Source organism: Musa acuminata, chromosome BXJ3-3, assembly GCF_036884655.1.
Source record: "Musa acuminata AAA Group cultivar baxijiao chromosome BXJ3-3, Cavendish_Baxijiao_AAA, whole genome shotgun sequence".
Taxonomy (NCBI): domain Eukaryota; kingdom Viridiplantae; phylum Streptophyta; class Magnoliopsida; order Zingiberales; family Musaceae; genus Musa; species Musa acuminata.
In genome coordinates this window covers 3,447,290-3,468,300 of record NC_088351.1, presented here as the reverse complement: position 1 = coordinate 3,468,300, position 21,011 = coordinate 3,447,290, and the positions used below count along the sequence as shown (strand labels likewise).

The 21,011-nt window shown below is 38.9% G+C and overlaps 1 protein-coding gene and 1 long non-coding RNA gene across 4 annotated transcripts; one reads left to right on the top strand and one right to left on the bottom strand.

Moving 5' to 3' along the window:
• Window positions 1-1,331: 1,331 nt before the first annotated feature.
• On the bottom strand, window positions 1,332-11,670 carry LOC103976858 (auxin response factor 19). Of its 2 annotated transcripts, XM_009392190.3 has the most exons (14): window positions 11,262-11,670; window positions 11,063-11,175; window positions 9,068-9,166; window positions 8,909-8,965; window positions 8,216-8,371; window positions 8,032-8,116; window positions 7,694-7,784; window positions 7,236-7,400; window positions 7,005-7,127; window positions 6,102-6,177; window positions 5,811-5,946; window positions 3,538-5,414; window positions 2,695-2,885; window positions 1,332-2,013 (listed from the first exon to the last, which is right to left on the bottom strand). In XM_009392190.3, exons 1-14 carry the CDS (start codon window positions 11,305-11,307, stop codon window positions 1,815-1,817), a joined length of 3,414 nt encoding a protein of 1,137 aa, XP_009390465.2. In that variant the 5' UTR covers window positions 11,308-11,670; the 3' UTR covers window positions 1,332-1,814. The 2 variants fall into 2 exon arrangements, with proteins under 2 accessions (XP_009390465.2, XP_009390467.2); XM_009392192.3 differs by lacking the exons at window positions 7,694-7,784; window positions 8,909-8,965; window positions 9,068-9,166; window positions 11,063-11,175; window positions 11,262-11,670 and having other exon boundaries at window positions 8,216-8,353.
• A 1,354-nt stretch (window positions 11,671-13,024) lies between these two features.
• LOC135633152 (uncharacterized) lies at window positions 13,025-15,897 on the top strand. Of its 2 annotated transcripts, none has more exons than XR_010494918.1 (3): window positions 13,025-13,434; window positions 13,526-13,650; window positions 15,638-15,897. It is a non-coding gene; the product is annotated as an uncharacterized LOC135633152 (long non-coding RNA). The 2 variants fall into 2 exon arrangements; XR_010494919.1 differs by lacking the exon at window positions 15,638-15,897 and adding an exon at window positions 15,183-15,436.
• The last annotated feature ends 5,114 nt before the right edge of the window (window positions 15,898-21,011 follow it).

Sequence of the window (21,011 nt, the reverse complement as noted above, 5' to 3'; positions counted from 1 at the left end):
TAAATATTTATTTATTTATTTATTACGAGATTTAATGGGCTTATAGACATAGTAATGGGCTGAGCTCATTAAATTATATTGGGCCTCAAATTGGGCCAAAACTGCTACCCGATGAGATGGGTGAGATTGTCATTTCAGCCATCTCCTAATTTGTATCAACTAAAAGATAAATATAATTAAAGAGATTTGATTGCATTCAGTTCGAGTTTAATTAGATCGAATCAGTGTAAAATATTTTGATGAAGCAAATTAATTCGGTCTGACTGACAAACCTAATTGCTCGAATATGATGTAATTTAGAAAAAGAAAAACATCAATTTAGAACCTAAGTAACGAGTCTAAGAAAATTGAATTGAATTGTGGTGATGAGACAACCAAAAGCAAAAGAAAACTAAGAGGTTAGAATCGGCTCAATGATGATCCATGTTTCAAAGGATACTCACGTCGATAAATATGATACGATACGAATCTATTTGAGATATTGTATTCTTTAAGTTAAATATCAATCCTTTTATCATTTTAGACATATATATATATATATAATATTTTAATGATTGAATGATTTGTGTATGATAAGAATGTCATCTAGTATGTATTAAGTATTTCTTTTTGATATAAACAACTCACCTTTTGATTTGGTTCACATATAACTTGAAAGAATACGGTGACACATAGATGTATGTAAATAATAGAAGGGTTAAACTTTTGATAATTTATTACAAGATCCTATGAATTCTATCCTCTCTTTGTTATTTATTCTTTAAAAAATAAAAAAATGGCATATATATATATATAGATAGCCTTTGGCATGCATTCTCCCCTTCTCCCTCCCAAGACAACTCAACTTCATGCCTCTAAAGGATATTATTGATGCAGCAAGAAGATGAGAATACAACTCATATCAACTAGACGTTTGTTCATGTACCCACAGCAGTGTTGTATTTGGTTGGCAGGAAATATCAAAGACATTTGCTAGGAACCATAATTTATTTGCTTTACCTGGATATGATATCACAAGAACACATTATCCCTCTCATTGGACTGAGCTGAAGCCTAGCAGTTCAGATCATCTAGCCTATCAAACTGTTCTCTCTGTGGATCTTGCAGTTTGTCCAAATTATATCACAAGAACTTGGCTTTTTGGTGCAAACACTACTTCAAGATTGAAAACTGAATGATTCCTATGTTTCCAACAGTGTGAAGCAGCACCAAGTCATGCAACATTAAGATCTTACCAGTTTCTCACCTGGAATGAGCAACAGATGGTTGTCTTCTTTCTGCCAAGCCACAGGATAAAGCTTAACAAGCATAAAGTTCAGATCACAACAGGGTAAAATAAGCTACAATTACATTAAAGACATTCATGGCGGTATGCGTGCTCTACAAAACCACCAAGTAGATCAGCTCATTTCTCCAGTTTTCTTTTGTGATATTACACATGTACATAGTAGAAAAATCTGGAGGCTATTCACTACCAGAAGAGTGGAACTGAAATTAACCAAGTACAAAACCTACAACAACAAAAGCCTGCAGCTCCTGACAGGATCCTACCAGTTCCCTCGATTTGGATATTTCATGACTACAATTCCCATCTTCATTAGCAAATCGTGGAACTTTCATCCTTGTGGAGCTGCACATAATTTTACATATTGGTGTTCCATGGTCAGTTGTGCAGTTTGGAGGTTTGAGACTTCTGGTCCTCACATCACTTGGTACACAACCTTCATCAGGAAAAGGCAGGTAAGTAAAAAGAAATGGCCTTGGCTAATGAAGGCTGAAAGGCCAAAACCACTTTCACTGCATGACCAGCTACATCATTCAAAATGATCATATGATCCTGCAGAGGGGTTGCCTGAGTTCTGATCACAATGGCCCCTCCAGACATTTCCACCATCTGAGCTGCTACAAGCCTGATTTGGGAGGTTGTTATTTCCCAGATCAACATCCAAGCTCATTTGTTGGACTTCTTGCGGGGACAGTATTTTGATGCACCGAACACAGTTAACAAACTCCCTGCACATTAGGAGTGATCATGCTTTGTTAGAACATAGACAATCTTTCTGCTATGATGGCTTAGTAATTAACCTATTGCATTGCAAATGTGAAAGACATGAACAAAATCGCATAAGAACCAAGTCTTCATAACATCGGTACTTAGTAGTCTTTTTGCTTATCCTCCTGTTTGCTATCATTAAATTTTTCTCATGCATTTCTTTACTTGAATCATTATCTCAATTGTAAATAACAAAATATCTTTTTGGGTGCAGCACTTGGATCACTAAGAGGACTTTGTCTATTTGGAACCTCGTATACTTTGCTTATTATTACACAAAGTCAGGAAAACACAAATATCTAATCATCCTGGAAAGACTTGGAATTTTTCTTAATTGTTTTCAGAAGTCCTGTAATATGTTGTCATTTTTCTTTGAGGAGATATGATAAATACTTCAATTATGGTAGTGCCTACATGGGTTGTGTTATCATCCATGTTCCTTTCAGAAGAATAAAGTGGGAAAACATAAATATCATCCTAGATAGTGACTCCACAACAAATGACAACAGAAGTTTCTGGATCCTTTACGCACTAATAAGCATGTTTGTCATCTTCAGTATTCCTAAAGAATATTGGCAATTTTTTCTTTAATCCAAAAAATTAAGACTTCTTAAAATGATTAAATTCATGCTGTAACTTACTCCCATGGGTCATCCCCAACAAGTAGAACATCATTCTCATGATCTACATAAACTAGCTTCCAGCCAATTCTCTGACGATCTTCCAGTTGTCCCTCTATGCTGAACATCCGTGCAAGATCATGTTTCAGTTCATCATAGCCTGAATAACGTGCAATATCTATAGATCTGCCAACTGCTCCACGCTTGTACACCTATAAGAAATATCATAAATTAGGACACGAGAGAGGAAGATTGAAAACAGCAAGCTTTAATATTATCAAGAAGCATACATTAAGAAATAAGAAAAATATCTATGCTATTTCATAAACTTGCCCGTCTTGCTTAACATGGTGGATCCTGTTTTAATCTTATGGTACTGCAAAAAAATGGGATTATTTCTACATCCATTACTAGCTAACTTATCCCATGAGTTCCAACACTTATTTCTAAGCTCATGGAACTTACCCTATGCATGATAATTTTCATGCCTACAGTGTAGTCAATGAGATAAATAAGCTTATGCATTTGGATCATGTTATATTGATGCAATATATATTTCAATATGTGTAGCTATGAAATTGATTAGTATTTGGAAATTATTGCAGCAAGCTATACTTTTCAAGGATAATTCACAATATGATGGTATTATTTGCTTCACTTTTTATGCTATATATTACAAGATGCTTTAGGTTGGGCTTACTAAGCATTTCTTCTGCAGGTAATATAAATCACTTTACTCTTGGGTGATAAAGCAAAAACAACAAAGTTGATTAAAGATTTCCCTATATTTAGCAGAGAAATTAATTTGGCACATGATAATGCTGGACAAAACAAATATCATAGCTTCAAGTTGAGACCACGAACCTTGGTGTAAGTGCGCATACGTTGAAGGGGTGGCGGCGGTGCCGGTGCAAAGGAATTCCTATTTAATAAAGCACTATCATTAATTGTTGAGTCAATAGAATTAAATGCCATGTCCGGAACTCCAAATGATTGTGAAACCATGGATGATGATAGCTCTTGCTGAGCATCTTTTGAGGTATTGTAATTGGCAACTAAATCTCCAGGGATATGATTCTGATACTTTCCTGAATCAATGTTATTAACCAGCAAAGTATCAGTAGCCAAAGGTATCCCCATCGAACCCTCTATGTTAACTCCAAAAAGGACATTATTTCTTGGGTCTGCTCCTGGTACATCACCATCTGGAGGTGCATCTCGGAGAAGTGATGGCTGATTGAATGAAGAGAGAGGGAAGTTTTGATTTAAAGCTCCATCAGTCTGAGATAGGCACACAGAAGTTGCTGAGGAGATTGTGTCCAAGTAATCCATTTGAGCTGTGTTGCTTACATATGTCTGAGGGGCAACAATACCCTGATTTTGCATCTTGGAAATTGGGATTGAAGGCTTCACATTATGTACAACTTTTGGAAGCTCCTTCGGGATGCCAGGATTTGCTGCAACTGCTTCGAATGAGTTGGGGCCAAGCATTGTAATGACTGACTTAGATGTCTTTTCTGTTGACATTGGATTACGATGTTCATTTCTATTTAAGATTGCATGGGGAAGAATCGTTCCGTTGTTTGCTGAAGGTGATGTGGAGCAAGACGGGATGTCATCTGTAACTCCTGACTGTGCCCCTCCAGCAGCTAGTAAAGGGTTGCCACTAGCTGTGATAATGGTTGCTGGTGTGGCAGGAAAGAGTGCTCCAGGCAGATCACTGATTAGAACTTGCGGCTGCTGAGGCTTTTGCTGTGACTGGTTCTGCAAGGGCTGTGGCAGCCTCACAGACTGTGAAGTAGGCTTTGCACATTGTTGAGGGATCACTGATTGCTGAAGTAGTGAATGTGAGTTTGATAACTGCTGTGGTACATCTGGGAGAGTTCTCTGGTATTCCTGAACTTGGGGAAGTTGAGGTTGTTGTGTTCTCGGCTGTGAAAACAATGATTGCTGCTGTTGTTGCTGCTGCTGGAGTTTTTGTAGCAACTGCAACTGAATCTGTTGGTCAGATAACTGTTGATTCACTTGACCAGGAAGCTTAACTGGCATCCTACTTTGTGCTTGCTGATATTGTTGCTGAAATTGCTGCTGCGGCTGCTGTTGAAGTTGCTGCTGCTGAAGCTGCTGCTGATGTTGCAGAAGCAGTTGCTGAGGATGTTGTTGTTGATTCTGTTGGATGCTAGTTTGTAATAGCTGATTGTTCTGAATCATTGGCGGCTGCTGCTGCTGTTGCTGCTGTGGCTGCACTTGAGTCTGGACTAAAGCTTGAGGCTGTATGATATTGTTCTGTGTCTGATTCACTGGTAATGCTTGGTTGACCAATTGCTGCTTCTGCTGCATAGATGGATCTTGCATTTGTTGTGGGGCTCTACTAACAGCACTTACTTGATTCAGCGGAACCGACACCTTAGCATGTTCATCAACTTGTTGGCCTTGTTGAGGCAGTCTACCGGTGTTGAACTGTATATTATTCTGCTGCAACATTTGAGCTTGCAAACCCAACTGCCTTGAAATATCAGTTGGGCCAAGGTTTTGCATAACAGGTCCTGTAAGAGAGCGCAAATATTCTGTCTGCAGGGTTTGGTTAGCAAGTGATGGATTCTGTTGCATGTTCATCCACTGCACTAAACTTAAACCTGGCATTATAGTATTCTGGGTTTGAGAATCCTTTATGCAGATCTCCTCCCCAAGCCAAGGCATTGCCCTCTTAAAAAGATTTTCCATTTCTGATGATTCATCATCTGCAACATCAACTGCCAATTCAGCATACTAAAACATTTTACAACTAAAACTATAAAATATCAAAATCTAGCTCAATATCCTAGTTCCAAGTTCCGCAAATCAAGATTCATCTGCAATCATCACCAAGATTCTCCCCACTATCTAGAGCCCTGGGTTTCTGCTCAGTTCTTTGCCAGCTTTTTCCAAATCATGAATTTTTGTTATTTATGTTACAGTTTTAGCCACTCCCTTTTCATGCCAAGCACTTCAATATTTTGTAGAAAAAGCTTGTGAGGATATGCTGCATCTTGTTTCAAATTTACTAGGAAAAGTAGCTTCCGACAAGAATGTTCTGCAATGATCTAAATCATTTAGAAGGAGATATTGCTGTTCATGTACTATGCATCAGATTGTACCTGGCATTCCTGGTTGTCTGGGTCGCTTCCTGAAAAATGGCGGAGGGCAGATGAAGAAAGGAGCTACCACAGGCTCAATTTCCCATATAGAGACCCTGTTACGCCTCTCACCAGCTGCAGACTCATCCCAACCAACCTGTCAGGCATGCTAAATACTATTAATAGGAAAGAAATTGTAAAAGAGATAATAAAAAATACTAAACAATGCAAATCATTAACTGGACTAAAAGCTTAAGATTCAATCGTTTGGAAAATCCATAGCATGCATATCACTGATATTCAAAGACCAACCTGCAAATTTCGCCATTGTGAGTTTTTCCATCTTACAGGATCTAAGTCGCTGATACCGGTAATCGTACCCATGTACCTGCAAAATTTCAAAGCAACTTTACGTTTTTGATCTAGTGAGAATTTTTCTGGGGATGTGGCACAAATCAAGGGTTTAAGTTGAATGAGAAAGTATGTCATTTTAGAAACAGGAAACTTTAGTACTTCGGTGGAAAAGCAAAACCAGAAGGGTACTGTGAAATTTGTTGCCTAACTGAATAGTGGTTAGTCACATACTCAAGGTGTTTGCACATGTGAAATTTAAAGAGCAGTTTACTGTAATGAAGAAAGCATATAATCGTGAACCAACTCCTAGAAAAATCAAGCAGTTTCCTCCAAGAACTCATCACATACATCCTTGTTTCCTATGTGAGTTGGGGCATTTAACAGTCATATTCACTACAACAGTAACCCTATGCCGCTTTATTTTCCCATCCTCTTCTTCAATTTCTTTTCCTTAATTTCTTCATTTATAATTCGTTACTCTATTCCCTACTTGTTATCTTTTCTACTTTATTCTTTTACTCTTTTAGTCCACCTAAATTGTATTTCTTCCTTTCAAATATCACCGTCATTTGCCACTTCATCATCAGCATCTTGAATTCTTGATTACTAGAGAAGTGCAACTTTTGTTCCTTTTATTCTTAAAGAAGAATGATTTGATGCTGTTTGAGTGTCTTTGGGAGAAATTAATCTTAAACTAGACCACTTATACTCTCAAAGTCTCACACTTGAATGCCTAAAAATTGTGAACTCAGCAGATGGCCTTTTCTAACCAGACCACCTTGACACCCTTGCTACAAAGAAGCATTGATACAATCAGACATCCCATTTTGATGTGGTTAACTTAATGAACAAGTTCTTTACCTTCTAGTTCCTAGTTCTTCAGTTTCGAACATCATTCGGAAGCGCATACCCAGGGATATTTGATTGCTATATACTGCTTTCTGGTACTTCGCAAAAGGAATAACAAACTCCGAAGGACTAGCCCTGCAGAAAGATGTCAATTAATCACTATAATATAGAACAAATCTTATGTAAAATTAACAACTAATTTCTCCAAAACTGTGGATCATTGAGGAATGGAAAATAACGTACCTAGGGTTGTAAAATATGGTGAATGGACTATGATTGGCAGCAGCATGGGCAGCAGCAGCAAGAATGCCTATATGCATACTATCAGTTGACAGGACCGATGATTGTATGTTAGTAGGTTGCCTGTTAGCACGCCTAATACCTAAAAGAAGCTGCTGTTTTTGATCCCTGCACATGAGGTAGTGAATGAGAAATACATAAGCTTTGACTAAGATCTTGATCTTTTGTCTAAGCATCCACCATCAGTTACATACAGATAGAAAAATTAATGAAGGAAAAATGTGGCAATTGGTATTATGTTGTGAAAAAACTTGAAAGGAACAACCATAAGATTTTAACTAAAACACTTCTGAAACCGTTGACTGAGTTTTTCCTTATAATGTCTTCATAACTTCCATTCTGGAAACAAGAAAACATGATAAAGGTATCGGTGCACATTTTAGAGATTAAATTGGCATTACCTAATAAATAAGACAGAATCACCAGCAAACAACCTCTTTCCACTCACAAATAAGCTCCAACCAGTTGTGAGCAAATGCCTTTTTGGTTGGCCTAGATTTCACAGAAAGAAGATCATGACCTTTCAGGAATATAAGTTTAATAATAAATGCAAAAGCTGAGCATATGTTCAGTAAGCCATGATATTTAGCCTCTTAACTAAGTTTCCTTAATGGATTGTCAAAAAGAACCTCTAACACAAAATTGCTATTACCTTAATAGTAACAATATATCAACTCTTATCAAAAAGTTGGACATGAATATTAAACTATAAAAGACCTGTAAAAATCATGTGTCTTACCTCGATAAATATGACGGAAGGTCCATAAATTGTCATGCAAATCTCTGGCCTCTAATTCTTGAGCAGGTGGCTGCATTGAAAAATCCTACACAAGAAAAACAAGGTTTGCACTATGGACCATTAGTGAACTATTAAAAGCCTATATCACATGCAAAGGTAACAGATGACTACAGAATTTACTTACAAGAGGAGGAAAAATTTTCTCTGCAGCACGACGAGGCACAGAGAACCCTCCATGAGTGCTTGTATCACTTGCAGTAAGTGTTTTACAAAAGAATTCCGTTTGTGGCCTGGTTTGTTTTAATGCAAGCTCTGATGCCTGCAGTGCCTCCTTGTCATACTGCATTAAAAAAAATAAAGTAAAGTACATACTCATGGTAGGCTTGACATAATTTTGGAGGGAGAACTAATGCATACAGCAGGACTAAAATGCTTAAAATTATGAGGGAGAGTCAACTGTTAGTAGTATCTTTCCTCAAAAAAAGCGAAGGAAATGTCCTGTAACATGCATGATATATAAAGTGCATTAGCCATACAACCTTTGAGGCTAAAAACGAAAAACCATATATTTATGAGTAAAGCGGTAAAGCATTTTTCGTGATAAAGCTCTTTGTCAGTATCAAGAGATTGGAAGCTCTTATGCAACATCACACGTACCATGGAGAAATACCATAGGTCTAAAGGTACCATGACACTTTTGTAGCAATCAGTCTTGTCCTTTTCTAGTTTTGGTTAATGTCTATTTGCTGATGGATAGAATACAAAGCAAATGGAATAACTTGGGTACTGAGCAACTCCAACTCAAATTACTAGCTGATTAGCCACATCGTTTTAGCCATTTTAAAATCTATGTGATAAAAAAGACAAGATGACTCACTGAGTTGACTGGCTGAAGAGTCATCTGAGCATAAACTTCATCTGTCTCTGGATCCGCCTAAAACATTACAAAGCCAAACTTGAAAGTTAAAGCCCACTGTAGAATGCAATCATAATTTTCATGTATAAAAGGAATGAATATCAATAAATGGTGGCATACATGCAGAGTAACATTGTGAAGAAGACATATCAACTTTGATGGAAGATTTGGGTAGTTTGGAATATGAGCATCAATATCTCTTTGCATAGAAGCTGCAACCTGAAAAAACAAATATGAGTTAAAAATTTAAGCTATGTAAGTGAAAGCATACAATCAATCTTCACAACCAATATTTTTGAGTTTTAATGGCAATCAACACTATAATTAAGAGATCATAGAGGATTATCAATATTGTTTAGTTTTAATGACAATCAACACCATAATTAAACCAATTTCACCCAAATTTACCCAAGTTGAGTGAGGACTTTCGTCTAACAGGTAAAATGTTCCAAAATTCAAAGAATATAAATCTGTTCTCTTATTGTAGAAATTTTGCCTACTTAGGATAATAAGAAGATGGCACATCATAGTGCTCAAAATAGATGCCAAGTAGCTCATCCATTGACCAAGTCACAACAAGCCAGCAGTGAAATCCCATTTACACACATAGCCTAGATCTTTTAGAAAAAAAGGAAACCTCAAGCTAATTGACAAATTTGGATCCAGTGTTCATTGTAACTGCCAATCCCAATCCACATCAAACTTCAGCCAAGTTTTAAACAAAGACCAGAACCTAAAATTGAACAAAAAAATAGAAGAAAATTCAGAAGCAAGGTTTATTTCAAATGTTTATGCAAGGACCTACATCAGATCTTCAGCTTAGTTTATGAACGTCACTGGCATACTTGTCATTTGATTTTTAAAATTTATTAATAAGAACCAACACTGTCGATTTATTTACATGATCCAACATTATCAAACATGTAGAGTGGTCTTGTGAAGAAAAAAGGCAAGAATGAGAATTAGATTCAAACAAGAAGTAGAACTGGTGATCAGAAATAAATGGAAATATATATACTTTGTTTGATATAAATCGAGAATGGATACATGGCTTTCTGGCATATATAAATTGCCTTGTTGTCACTCTCTAGCACTCACACAAAGGCCACCAAACATTCATACACAGGTTTTCTATTACCATATATAATTTGGATTTGATGCACATCCAATATAGGTAATGCACAAAATATGGGCACTGACACTCCATAGTCCATCCTATTTGGAAACAGTATCTATGTGTATCAGGTTGCCTTCCAGCGACGAAACTGCATGAAACAAGGGTCATCAATCGTCAAAGTCGAACTTGGCCCATCCAAACAGAAGGTTCTGAGGATGATATACATGATCTGTTTTTCCTGATTTCACATGCAAGTCACAATAATTATAAGAAAGAAACTGTTTCAACTGTGTTCTGTACCAAAGGATAAAGTTTCCAAAATCTACTTTCCTCTTTCACAAATTCAGACATTGGTTATTATGTTTTAAGCTACTAATATGTTGCAGAAAGAAAAAGACTAGCACTATGTGCCAACAATCGCAAAGAGAACTTGCATATATTACTCATTTTACTAGTTTTTTCATCTTTCCAAACACAAGTTACAGAGTAAACTGAAGGCAAAAAATGGAGCAATGAAGATCTGAGGATTATGCAGAAAAATAACAACAGCGAAGGAAGATTTTAAAAAAAGGAACTTTTTTACTTGATAAGAAACAAAAACTACCAAGAAGCAACCTAAGTGATTCTTATTTGCAATTGGCCTTAAATTAAGCAAATAATATTTCCAAATTTCTTGAATCGAGCACCACACTAAAGTTCCTGCTGTCCGCAAATCTCCCGAGTATGGAGAATAACAGTTCCCACTAATAGAAGCCACAGAGCCCATATAAGTAAAATAAATCAAATCCGTTCAAAAGGTGAAGAATGGTCTGCAGGCCAGAAAACAAGAAGAAGTGTACACAAAAGGATGGTTTCGCTAACCACCATAAAAAGTGGAGGTATTTTCCGCATCCACAGGACTGGTCGCTCGTAAGCAACGCAGGAGCCAATTGCCACACTCATGCACAGCACATCCTAGGAGAGGTCACGGTGGCAAATTAATAGCCTCGTCTCTTTACCTGCTCGCTGTGCCCTTGGGGGAAGTAGACGACGAGGCTCCCTACCGGCGGCACCGTCACCAGAGGCCCCGCGCAGGCATACCACAGCTCCGGGTTTATCGTCTTCCTCTCCCCTGCCACCACCAGCACCACAACCGTCAACCCCCTTCCCCGCCATCAACGGTCAAAGCAGCAAAAACCAGCTGGAAACCACACTCACCTTCGCAAGGATTCGGAGCCGCAGCTCCATGAGCCGCCGCCTTCATCTTCCAGACTCCGTCTAGCACACCACCAACCGTCTCCGGCGCTCACCCGCGGGCCGCCGGCGCCGGGGAGCTCTCCATGAGTACCAGATCGGGGGGCAGGCCGATAGCCCGGTCTCCGCGAATCGAGCTGCGCCGGTTCGAAGGCAGGGGCCCCGGGTTCCGGCGATTCTGTCCGGTGATCAGGCGGCCGGGTGGCGGGGACCGAGGAGGGGAGGATCCCTGCGCGGGGAGCGGAACCGCGAGGGTTTCGGCCCTTTGAGGGGTTCGTCTCCCGACAAGCGAGGGACCAAAGAAGCAGAAGTCGCAGCGACGAAGACGAGAGAAGGGGCGTCGATAAAATAAGCAGTATTCCCCCTCGGTCAGACGGTCGTCTCCTCCGTTTCCTCGTTCCACTAGCAGATAATAAGCAGTTTAGCCCCTGCTTTTGTCCTCGTTTTCGTCTTGAACCCCCGGGTAACAGTCTTAACCGCGTCCCGTTGCGGTCACATCGCCTGAAAAGTACAGCACGGTCCGGTCGGAGGACCCCTGGCGCAATTTTGTCGGTTGGGAAGGGGCTCGTCGACAATTGAACCACGGCCCGACCCGACCTGGCCCTTTTACGTATTACTCCGACCACTTAAATGCACCACGACTCCACCCCTTTCCGGGGCCCGCCCAACATCCTATGACAAGAATGGTAACCGTGAGACCGGAAATAACGGGTTGGGGAAAGAGATTTTGTTTGCGAAAGTGACCTATCATCGGAGATTTTTTTTGTGGACACGTGTCGACAAAGGAGTGGGGGTTCTTTTTTATGCGTGTTAGCCCTCGTCATTACAACTACCATGCCATGTTTGGTGACAGCAGTAACATATGTGCAGTTCTTCCTTAATTGCTCACCTCCAACTCCTCCAAAAACCCGAATCATTGAGGCTTTAAATCTGGCAACTCTTTTTTGTGGCATGTTAAGATACGTCAAAGATCAATGCACGAGAACTGCTTAACGGGGGAGTTCTAAATCGTAGCCTGCGATTCGCTGCTTCCGCTTGCCGAGGGAACACATTTCATACGTGTAACGAGAGGATTGCGGTGGCAAGATTGTGAATAAGTGCGAGAGCGAGGGTGATCGTGCGCGAGGAATAAAGCGGCCGCCACCACGCCGACGTCGAACGCGGCCACCATCACGTGCCGTAAATAAAATATACTATGCGGTCTGATTAGGTTTAATCCTCGAATTGGCCATCGTTAATTAATTAGGTCCCTCGGTGACGTGGCGCGTATTATTCGGCGCGTCCTCGTGTGACGGCGATGGGACTGCCGACCGAATATGAAAATACTTCTTCTACTGGTAACAGTTACCCGACGAATCTACCTGCAATTCCATTGGTGGGGTATGCCTTTTGCCAATCAAAAGAAGGTAATATGGTGGGGACAAGTACGTGTAAAAAAAAAGGTTGCTTATGTTACATTCCCCCTTTTATGCGGAAAGAGAGAAAAAGAGAAACAATAATTTAATCTTTAATTCGCTGTATTTAAGGCGCGAGAGTGGGGAAAGGTGGGCCCGGGCGCACTCATTTCCCGGGAAGGTGCGTCGTGGGCTGGAGGCCGAACCTGGCCCACGCGGGACCCAGCTCGGTCGGTCCTTTTCTGGACCGCCGGGACGGCCGGCTCGTCCGGTATCGGGATCAGGCCGGACCGGCTCGTACAACCCGAATCGCGCAAAGCGAGACGAGACGGTTGATGCCGCCGAGGAGAAGGAAGCAAGAAGCCCTGCTCCTCTGTTTTGTCTCTGCTGCGGTGGGGTCCGTGGAGCCCAGAGTGAGGTGTTCCCTTGTGACCGCGAGAGGACGGCCATGCTTGTCCGCATGGCTGTGGGGGTCATGACCAGTGCCAGCAAACAGTGGTTGTCTCTGTTCCGTCTCAAGCTCGGAGGGGAAGCACGGAGAGAAAATAAAGATAAGTGTCGCCTAACATGTCTGCTGTGTATCAGATGTCATGTGCCGGTGAATACGTCACCGAAGACAAAAGCTTGGATGCGATAATATTAATGCTATTTTATGTTGTGCAGAAGAAGAAGAAGCAAGTAGGCAGAACAACAAGTACGGAGAGGTTGATGCTTCCACATCCATCGCAGTTTGTTCCTTGATGGTGCGTTTGGTATTTAAGCTTAAAAAACATCAGATATGATTCTAACTTGTTGGCCCTAAAAATGGTCTTTTTACCTTTTTTTTTCTTGAAGGACATGTTTGGTTCTCACACAATCAGAGAAGAAATAGTAAACGCATCTAATAGAAATGGGAGAAGACCTCCTCGGTTGCAAGAAAGAATTTTTAGCAATGAGAATTGCAACTCCAAGATTCACTTGTATGTATAACCTTTCCTATGCTACAACATATATGGATATATAATGTGTTCTAAAATATCCATCTACGTCAGCCATAAAATGATATTGGCACCAATCTAGAACAATGATAAAGATGCTTTGGAGATTCCAAACTCATGTGCAAGTAGCTAATAATATCACTCACAGGCATGCTTGGGATTGAGAAGAAGAAGAAGAAGAGTATAAAAAAAGGTGCTAGTGATTATAATATCATCAAATTTATGGTCCACGCTTTAATGGTTGTATCATAAAATAAAATAAAAAATGCATGCCATGGTAGTACAGATTTGGGATCCTTGGTGAACTTTAAAATGCAGTTGATAATAATGCCATTAAAGTGTTTACATTTGTATGCACCCTTCATTTTAGAAACATAAACAAGAAAAGAGAGTACCACATAATTCAATTATTTTAATAGAAAGTTACATATAGCTTAACTAGGAGGGTTGATGCATGAACTTCTTGGAACTTCACCAGGAAGCTTCCTCTAAGCACCTTCTTAACAGCATTAAGTATGAAGCCTTTGATTCTTGTGCATGAATGGTTGATAAATATATATTAGAGAGGCCATATCCCCTTTAGGATCTTCAAGGAATCTTAATCAGAGAGGTGTACAGCTAGTTTGATGCTGGAAGAATGTGAACCACCTAAATCTCTTAATGTTAGCTTTTGCTTGCATTATTCTACTGCACCTCATAGATTATAGGTTCAGATCATCCCAATACATTATGTTGGTGCTCATACTAAAACCTTCTTTAAGTTTCTTTTTCATCTCACAAGTAATTTCTCAAACTAAAAGACATATTGCTGAAATTAGGGATGGATCTTACAAGCAAGGACAATTGCTGTTACCAATAGTAAGGTGTAGAGAGTCCCTTGGCATGACAACTTAGTCGATAAATGCTTCGCATCCTCTGAACATGCCCTTGTTAACATCTAATGTCGAGCATCAATGGCTTACTATCCACCAAAAAATGTTTCTTTGATGTGATGTTTTAGCTAATGCCACGGATATGTATGAGTTTACAACCACAAATTGCAGTACTTTTGCTGGTACAAAGTATCGAACATGTCACATGGAGTTCAGTGCTCTGTTGCAGACATAAGGTAGGTATGTGCAGTGAGTTGATCTACATGGTTGGGTGTTGATAAGGTCAATCAGTGGCTTCTTGACCTGTACCAGCTGTTTTGATCGCAACGTTTCTACCCCATCTATCAAACACACTCTGTTGCTGCAGTCCATTTTGGCAGTATTATTTACTCATTTTTTCTCTGTTTTTGCTCATATATTTATCTGTTCTGTAGTTTTAACTCTACCCCACAAGCCTCCCACATTTCCATGAGCATTTTTTCTATCTGCCACTTGTACAATTCATTTTGATTTCTTTAAAGGCATCCGTTCTGTCAAGAACATGGTTTTGGTGCAACAGTGGCTACAAGAACAAGAAAAAGGAAAAAAGAATTCACAACCAACATCAGATGCCTAAAAGATTATTACATATTCTTTGGACAGATACATTACCACAAAGCAGATGCCATGTGAGTTTGACCATCCACTGTTCTTGCCTCTGGGGACACCATCGCCATCACCTGCAGCATGGGTGGCTTCACAGAATTCAACAACCTCTTTAGTGTACAATTGTAGAGTGGGGAGGAAGAAATGATTGATTGGATGGTGATTGAACTGGCCACCTTCCAAAGGCTTCAAGGGCCGACATCTTTTTACAGTTGGTTTAGCTTTCGGTAGACAGTAATATTCTGCATGAAGTCAGCGGACATGCAGTAAGATTACTCTTGGAAGATGATCTTACTGTCTCAGTTCCCTGTCTGCCATGGTTTCTGCTTATCTGAAATATATATTTTTTTAATTTTAACTGTAAACATTTGAAAATCATAACCAATCATAAATTAGATAAACCTCTACTTTCAGTGTCATGTACTTATTCTTGAATCTTCTGTTCTTTGCAGATTAAATGTGAGAAATGAAAGTACTGTTGGATCAACTTATGCTTATGAATACAAGAAATTGTAAGTTGATTGGGTTCCTTGGATTTTGTTATGGTGAATGAGTGGCTCAGAAGACACCACAAGGCATAGTTTCAGTCCATCCTTATCCTGTGCAATTCAGTTCCCAAATTTGTGTGTTGATGCAGTATGAACCTTCTACTAGTTAAAGAAGCTTGGCAATCTACACCCATATGTGAACCCTTCCCTACCATTTTCTTATGTTCAAGACAACTGTGAAAACAAATTCTTCCTTTTTACTTTTTGGGAAAAAATTGTTCATATATCTCTCATGATGCCATTAAATATCTACACATCAAAATTTTTGTTTAGTTAGTCAACATGTAGGTGGACATATGTGTGAGAATAAACCTCAGAGTATAATACCAAAAAAAGAAAAACTCAGCTTCCAATATCCAAAGCAAAAGAACAGGGTTTTTATGTTGTCTGCAAAATAATATCTACATGTGGATTTGCTGTTTTGCAAAATTTGTGAAGACTAACTCCTTAACTATATGAAATCCTTGGAAATTCAAATGATTTCTTTAACTATATGATGCTATGTTACTCTTTAAAAAAACTTGATAATTTGACATATAATGCTACGTTGAGAATAAAATGATCATGTTGGTATGTTAAGCTTCGGTGTCATAGTATAAAATTTGGTCCACATCAATGTATAAAATCTTGATCTTATACATTGATCTTGTGTGTTAGGTACTTTGTTAATACAGAATAAAATCTTTGATAAATCAGCATACTTTTCGATACTTGTCAAGGCTTTTCATTGATAATATTTTTCTTCATTGTCTTGATAAACCATTAGTCAAAATGCTGAAATATGTGTCATTTTCAATTTTTCATTATGATGTTTTTATTTTTATTTTCCTCCAGTGACCTTTCTAGTTGTTGAAATGGTTGGGAATGACTAACACAGCTTTGACATGGATGATTAAGAAAACAAAATTTTTCAGATGACCAAACCAGAATAAATACAATCTCTATTAATTGACCAAATGAATCATGTCAGAATGAAGTCAACAATTTGCTTTTCTGTAGACACAAATTTCCATATTGAGAGACTGGATGCAACTAATGGCCGCAGTGGTCAACACAAACCCCTCCTACTTCCTTGCAATTTGATCAAACCATAAAGTAATGTAGGAAATGTTGGATTTGGTATATATAAAGCAGAATACAACTGTTAATACAACATTTACCTTTAGCTCAACTCAATTAGAAGCTTTAGATAATGAATATAATCACACACTTCTTCAAGAAGGTAAATGATGCTTGGAAGCAAAATACACTGACAACAAAAACTAATAAGAGTGTCTTCCAAGCTTAAGCAAAACATTTAAGTTAACAGAGGCAGACACAAAAAAAATAGCTGTTGGCAAATTGTTTACTGATTTGGAATCAAGTTGGTCTACATGAATACCAACAGGAAGAAAGAAAAGAAAAGAATACCAACAAGCTTAATCCTCAGCTGCTACCATTTGACCTACACTTAAGTTCCTAGAATGAGATTAAACAACAGTGCTGTATGTTGTATCACCAGCAGCTAAGTTATATAATTTCCCTTTGATTACAGTTATCCTTTGTCTGCCCCTCCTTTGGCTGCCCCTCAAGGGGACACTTCAATGTATCATGTCTCCTGAAGTGAGACCTAATTGTTACCAGTCTTCAGGTGGTACCACAAACCCTTGAGCATGAAACAAGCTGACTAAATGCAGAGAGGATGACTTTTGGAACTATTATTGTGAAATCAGAGAGGAAGAGTTGGAAAACCTAATCTTCATAAGTTCATATTATGTACCAAAGCTGGTCAGAGTTAGTGCACATGGTATCTCAGTCAAAGTCCTTTGTTTTGTTGCTTTAAGGTTTGGGAACTGATGCTAAACTTGTGTTTATAGCTTTGTAGTTAACCTAACTTGAACATGCATGACTGGATCATATAAAGATAGAGACAAGCATTGTAAGATCTTGAGATAAGTATAGTGAGATCATCAGTATTAAAGAGGAAATGTAATGAGATGATGGGGGATCATTGGAGTAAATCAAGTGCTGTCAATTGCAAATTAGGTGGCCGACATGATTGTGGACCCAAGGAGATGTGAAGAAAGATTCTCTTTCATGATCCATTATCATCACAATCATAAAGGAGTAGACCTTTGGACCACCTTGTGCATAAGGGACTGACCTCTTCTGTGCCATATCATCAAAAGGGATTGAAGGAGTCTGTCGTGGTGCTGAAGTAAAATTCTTTACACAGGGAGAATTATTTTCATGAGTAAAAGGACACCTATCCATTTGTCTTTTTGAGTATAAACAGCCTCCTAACTGTTGCTTTGGTACATTAACCAATTCTTGCTTGATGAAGTAGATCTACTATATGATAAAGTAGTTCTTTTTCTTTTAGTCAATGGTGGTATATGGGGGCCTCCGAACCTGTGTTAATTGATGATTTGATTTTTTTTGTTTCTGCAGCTGGTTGAAGATGATTGAGGTGGTTGTGGTTGGAGAACATTCCTTGTAAAGGCAAGGATCAAGCTTCCATGATTACAGCAGAAAACAAACTTCTGCAGGATGATTAGAGCTGAAAGAGTTGCCGAAGTTTAATCTAGTCATGAGCTTCATAGATTAATGCTCAACTTACTCGAGAGGTCAAATTCATCAGCCTTGATACTTGTTGAACTAAAATGCAGAGGAAACAGAAAAGGATATGAGTTTTTAGTCAACAGATGCATCTCAACTCCAATGTATGGACTCCCTTGAATTCATGTCTTCAAAAAGAATCATTGAGGCTGTACTTGAGATCTTTCCCTTTGTACTGGTTTCTTGCAAATATAGAATTCATATGTATTTCCCCTACCACTCTGTAACTAAGTTTGATCAAGAACCAAAAATACTCACTATCCCATAGGTATTGTGTATGCTTGCATTCCATGTAACCCTTCCATCATCATTGTAAGTCCTTTGGACTTCATCCAGTGCAAGGATCAGAGCACATAGGAAGTCGACTGTCATTGTTAATCCTACAGATGACAACAGTGGCAAAACTTTGATGTTTCAGACATATGCTTAAAGAAAGATACAGACAGATAAATCCAAGGAGCATTTAGTGTGAGATGTAAGCACGACCAACTCTCATGCATCCCCCCAGCTGCAAGAGATCCAGCTCATTTGATTCAGACCACAACACCACCACATCACCTCAAGGCTGGTTCTGGAGTCCATCTCTTCCCCAACTGTTTGAAGTGGACATTTCAAGTTCAGACAATGTGGAACAGTGCCTGAGCAGCAAGAAGACACAGCAGGATCTGTCCCACCTGTTTGATTGATTCTTATCTCCAGCAATCACTGCAGCAGGGGATCAACTGGACTAGATTAACTATGGTAAAAATCATTTTCTTTAACATGATAATAGGGTTTAGGGCTTATCCAAGTCTAGATGTTGACCTTGAATGGTGGCTCTATGCTGCTGCAAATGGACAAGGGATGCTCAATCAAGAATTTATTCTTGTATGAAAATAATAATATTATAAATTCTAATTATTTGGGATCGATTTCATGAATCTTGTGAAAGAATTTATTCATGTAACGGGGTAAAATTTAAGAGCTTTAGCACAATCTAACCTTCTTTTTTTCCTCTCACTATTAGAGAGAGAGAGAGAGAGAGAGAGAGAGAGAGAGAGAGAGAGAGAGAGGCTCAAGATAGGCCCTGAAACCCATAACTGGCATTTATTTGTAGTGGGAATCTCTTTGGCAAGAAACATGCATCACAGTTGGGTGATGAAAACCCAACATCTGCACAAAGCAAGCACAACTAAGATTAGACATCACAAAGAGTGTGACAAGCCATAACCAAGTCATGAATGCCTAACACCACCAGCAACCAACCACAATAACAACAACAACAACATTCTTCAACCCTTGTAAAATCTTACACAATTCATAAGTATTTTTTGAAAAATTAGGATCACTCCTTCATAATAGAAGTCATTCATATTTGTAATTTAACATATTTCTCAAAGAAATTTGTACAAATTTATTCTCTCTTGTTACAAACCTGAAGAATAAGACAGATTTGATGACCAAGGATGATTTAAGATGTGTGGAATATTATGGTTCATATCCAAAATTTCCTTGGCCCAAAATAAGGAAAAAAAAGAACATAAGAGAACACATTGCAACTTGGATAAGATGCATGTCTCCCATGACTGTAGCTAATGGTGTTGGATGACTCAGACCATGTCAACATCGGTTTGGACACAGAATGATGCATGGTTGGAGATACATCCAAATCCCACATATTCTCCTCCTTGTGGCTAAAAGATCAGATTGGATGGTGGATATCAACTGAGCTCATGAAACTGGGCATGGAAAGTGGGTGGGTGGAGTGGATGTTGGCAAATTCTATCCAAAAAGAGCTTCCAGCATCTACTTTTTTGCTGGCCTTTTCAATGGATTAGAATCTATCTGAAGATATGAAGATTTATCATGTGCCCTGGTGAGAGTGCCTTTAGGCTCAAGTGACACACTTTTGGTTCCATTCCTCATGCCCTCTCATTGTGGCTTTGAATGGTGGGGAAAAAAGGGTTGAAGAAGGCCTCAGGATTTGACACCAATATGTGATGTCCACTTTAGCACCACACCATGCAACTCTGAAATTTTTTTTTCTTTTTGAAGCAAAAGACCTCTCTGAATTGATAGGGCTGAATAGATTCCAGTGGAAAACAAAAGTTGTGGGTCCCAGTGCAAGTGGGATGAGAGACTACAAGCAACCTAAGCCACATTCATCTTTTACTCTAATCCCTGTGACATGAAACACAATGACAGATTGGGCTTTGGAAACAATGCTATAGTTCACCTCAAAACTCAAACAACATCATATCAACTTGTTGCTATTTGTTTTCCAAACTCTGTATCATTCAGATTCACAGAAAACATATTGTACTGATGTATTTTTTTCCCATAGCAGTAATAAAATCTTTATACTTTCAACTTGAAGAAAACCTGTATTAATTTGTGAAATGAGCACACAGCATAAACCAAGGGATTCTGAACACAAAAAGGATGGTGCAACTGAGGAAAACCTCCACTCCACAATTTACAGGACATGAACAATGAGATTGTTAACAGTGATGACATTAACATCATTCAGGCAGTGCCTTAGATCTATGGCGTACATACCTCCCTCCTTCGATATTCTTTGTATATTACTGGAGTTATTAGTTGAGTTTGAGGGTTGGTAGTCTTTTTGTGCTGCTGCAATGAAGAATCTTTATTAACACTAGAATACGGGGAGAAAATAATATCTTAATAGCCTCTGAAC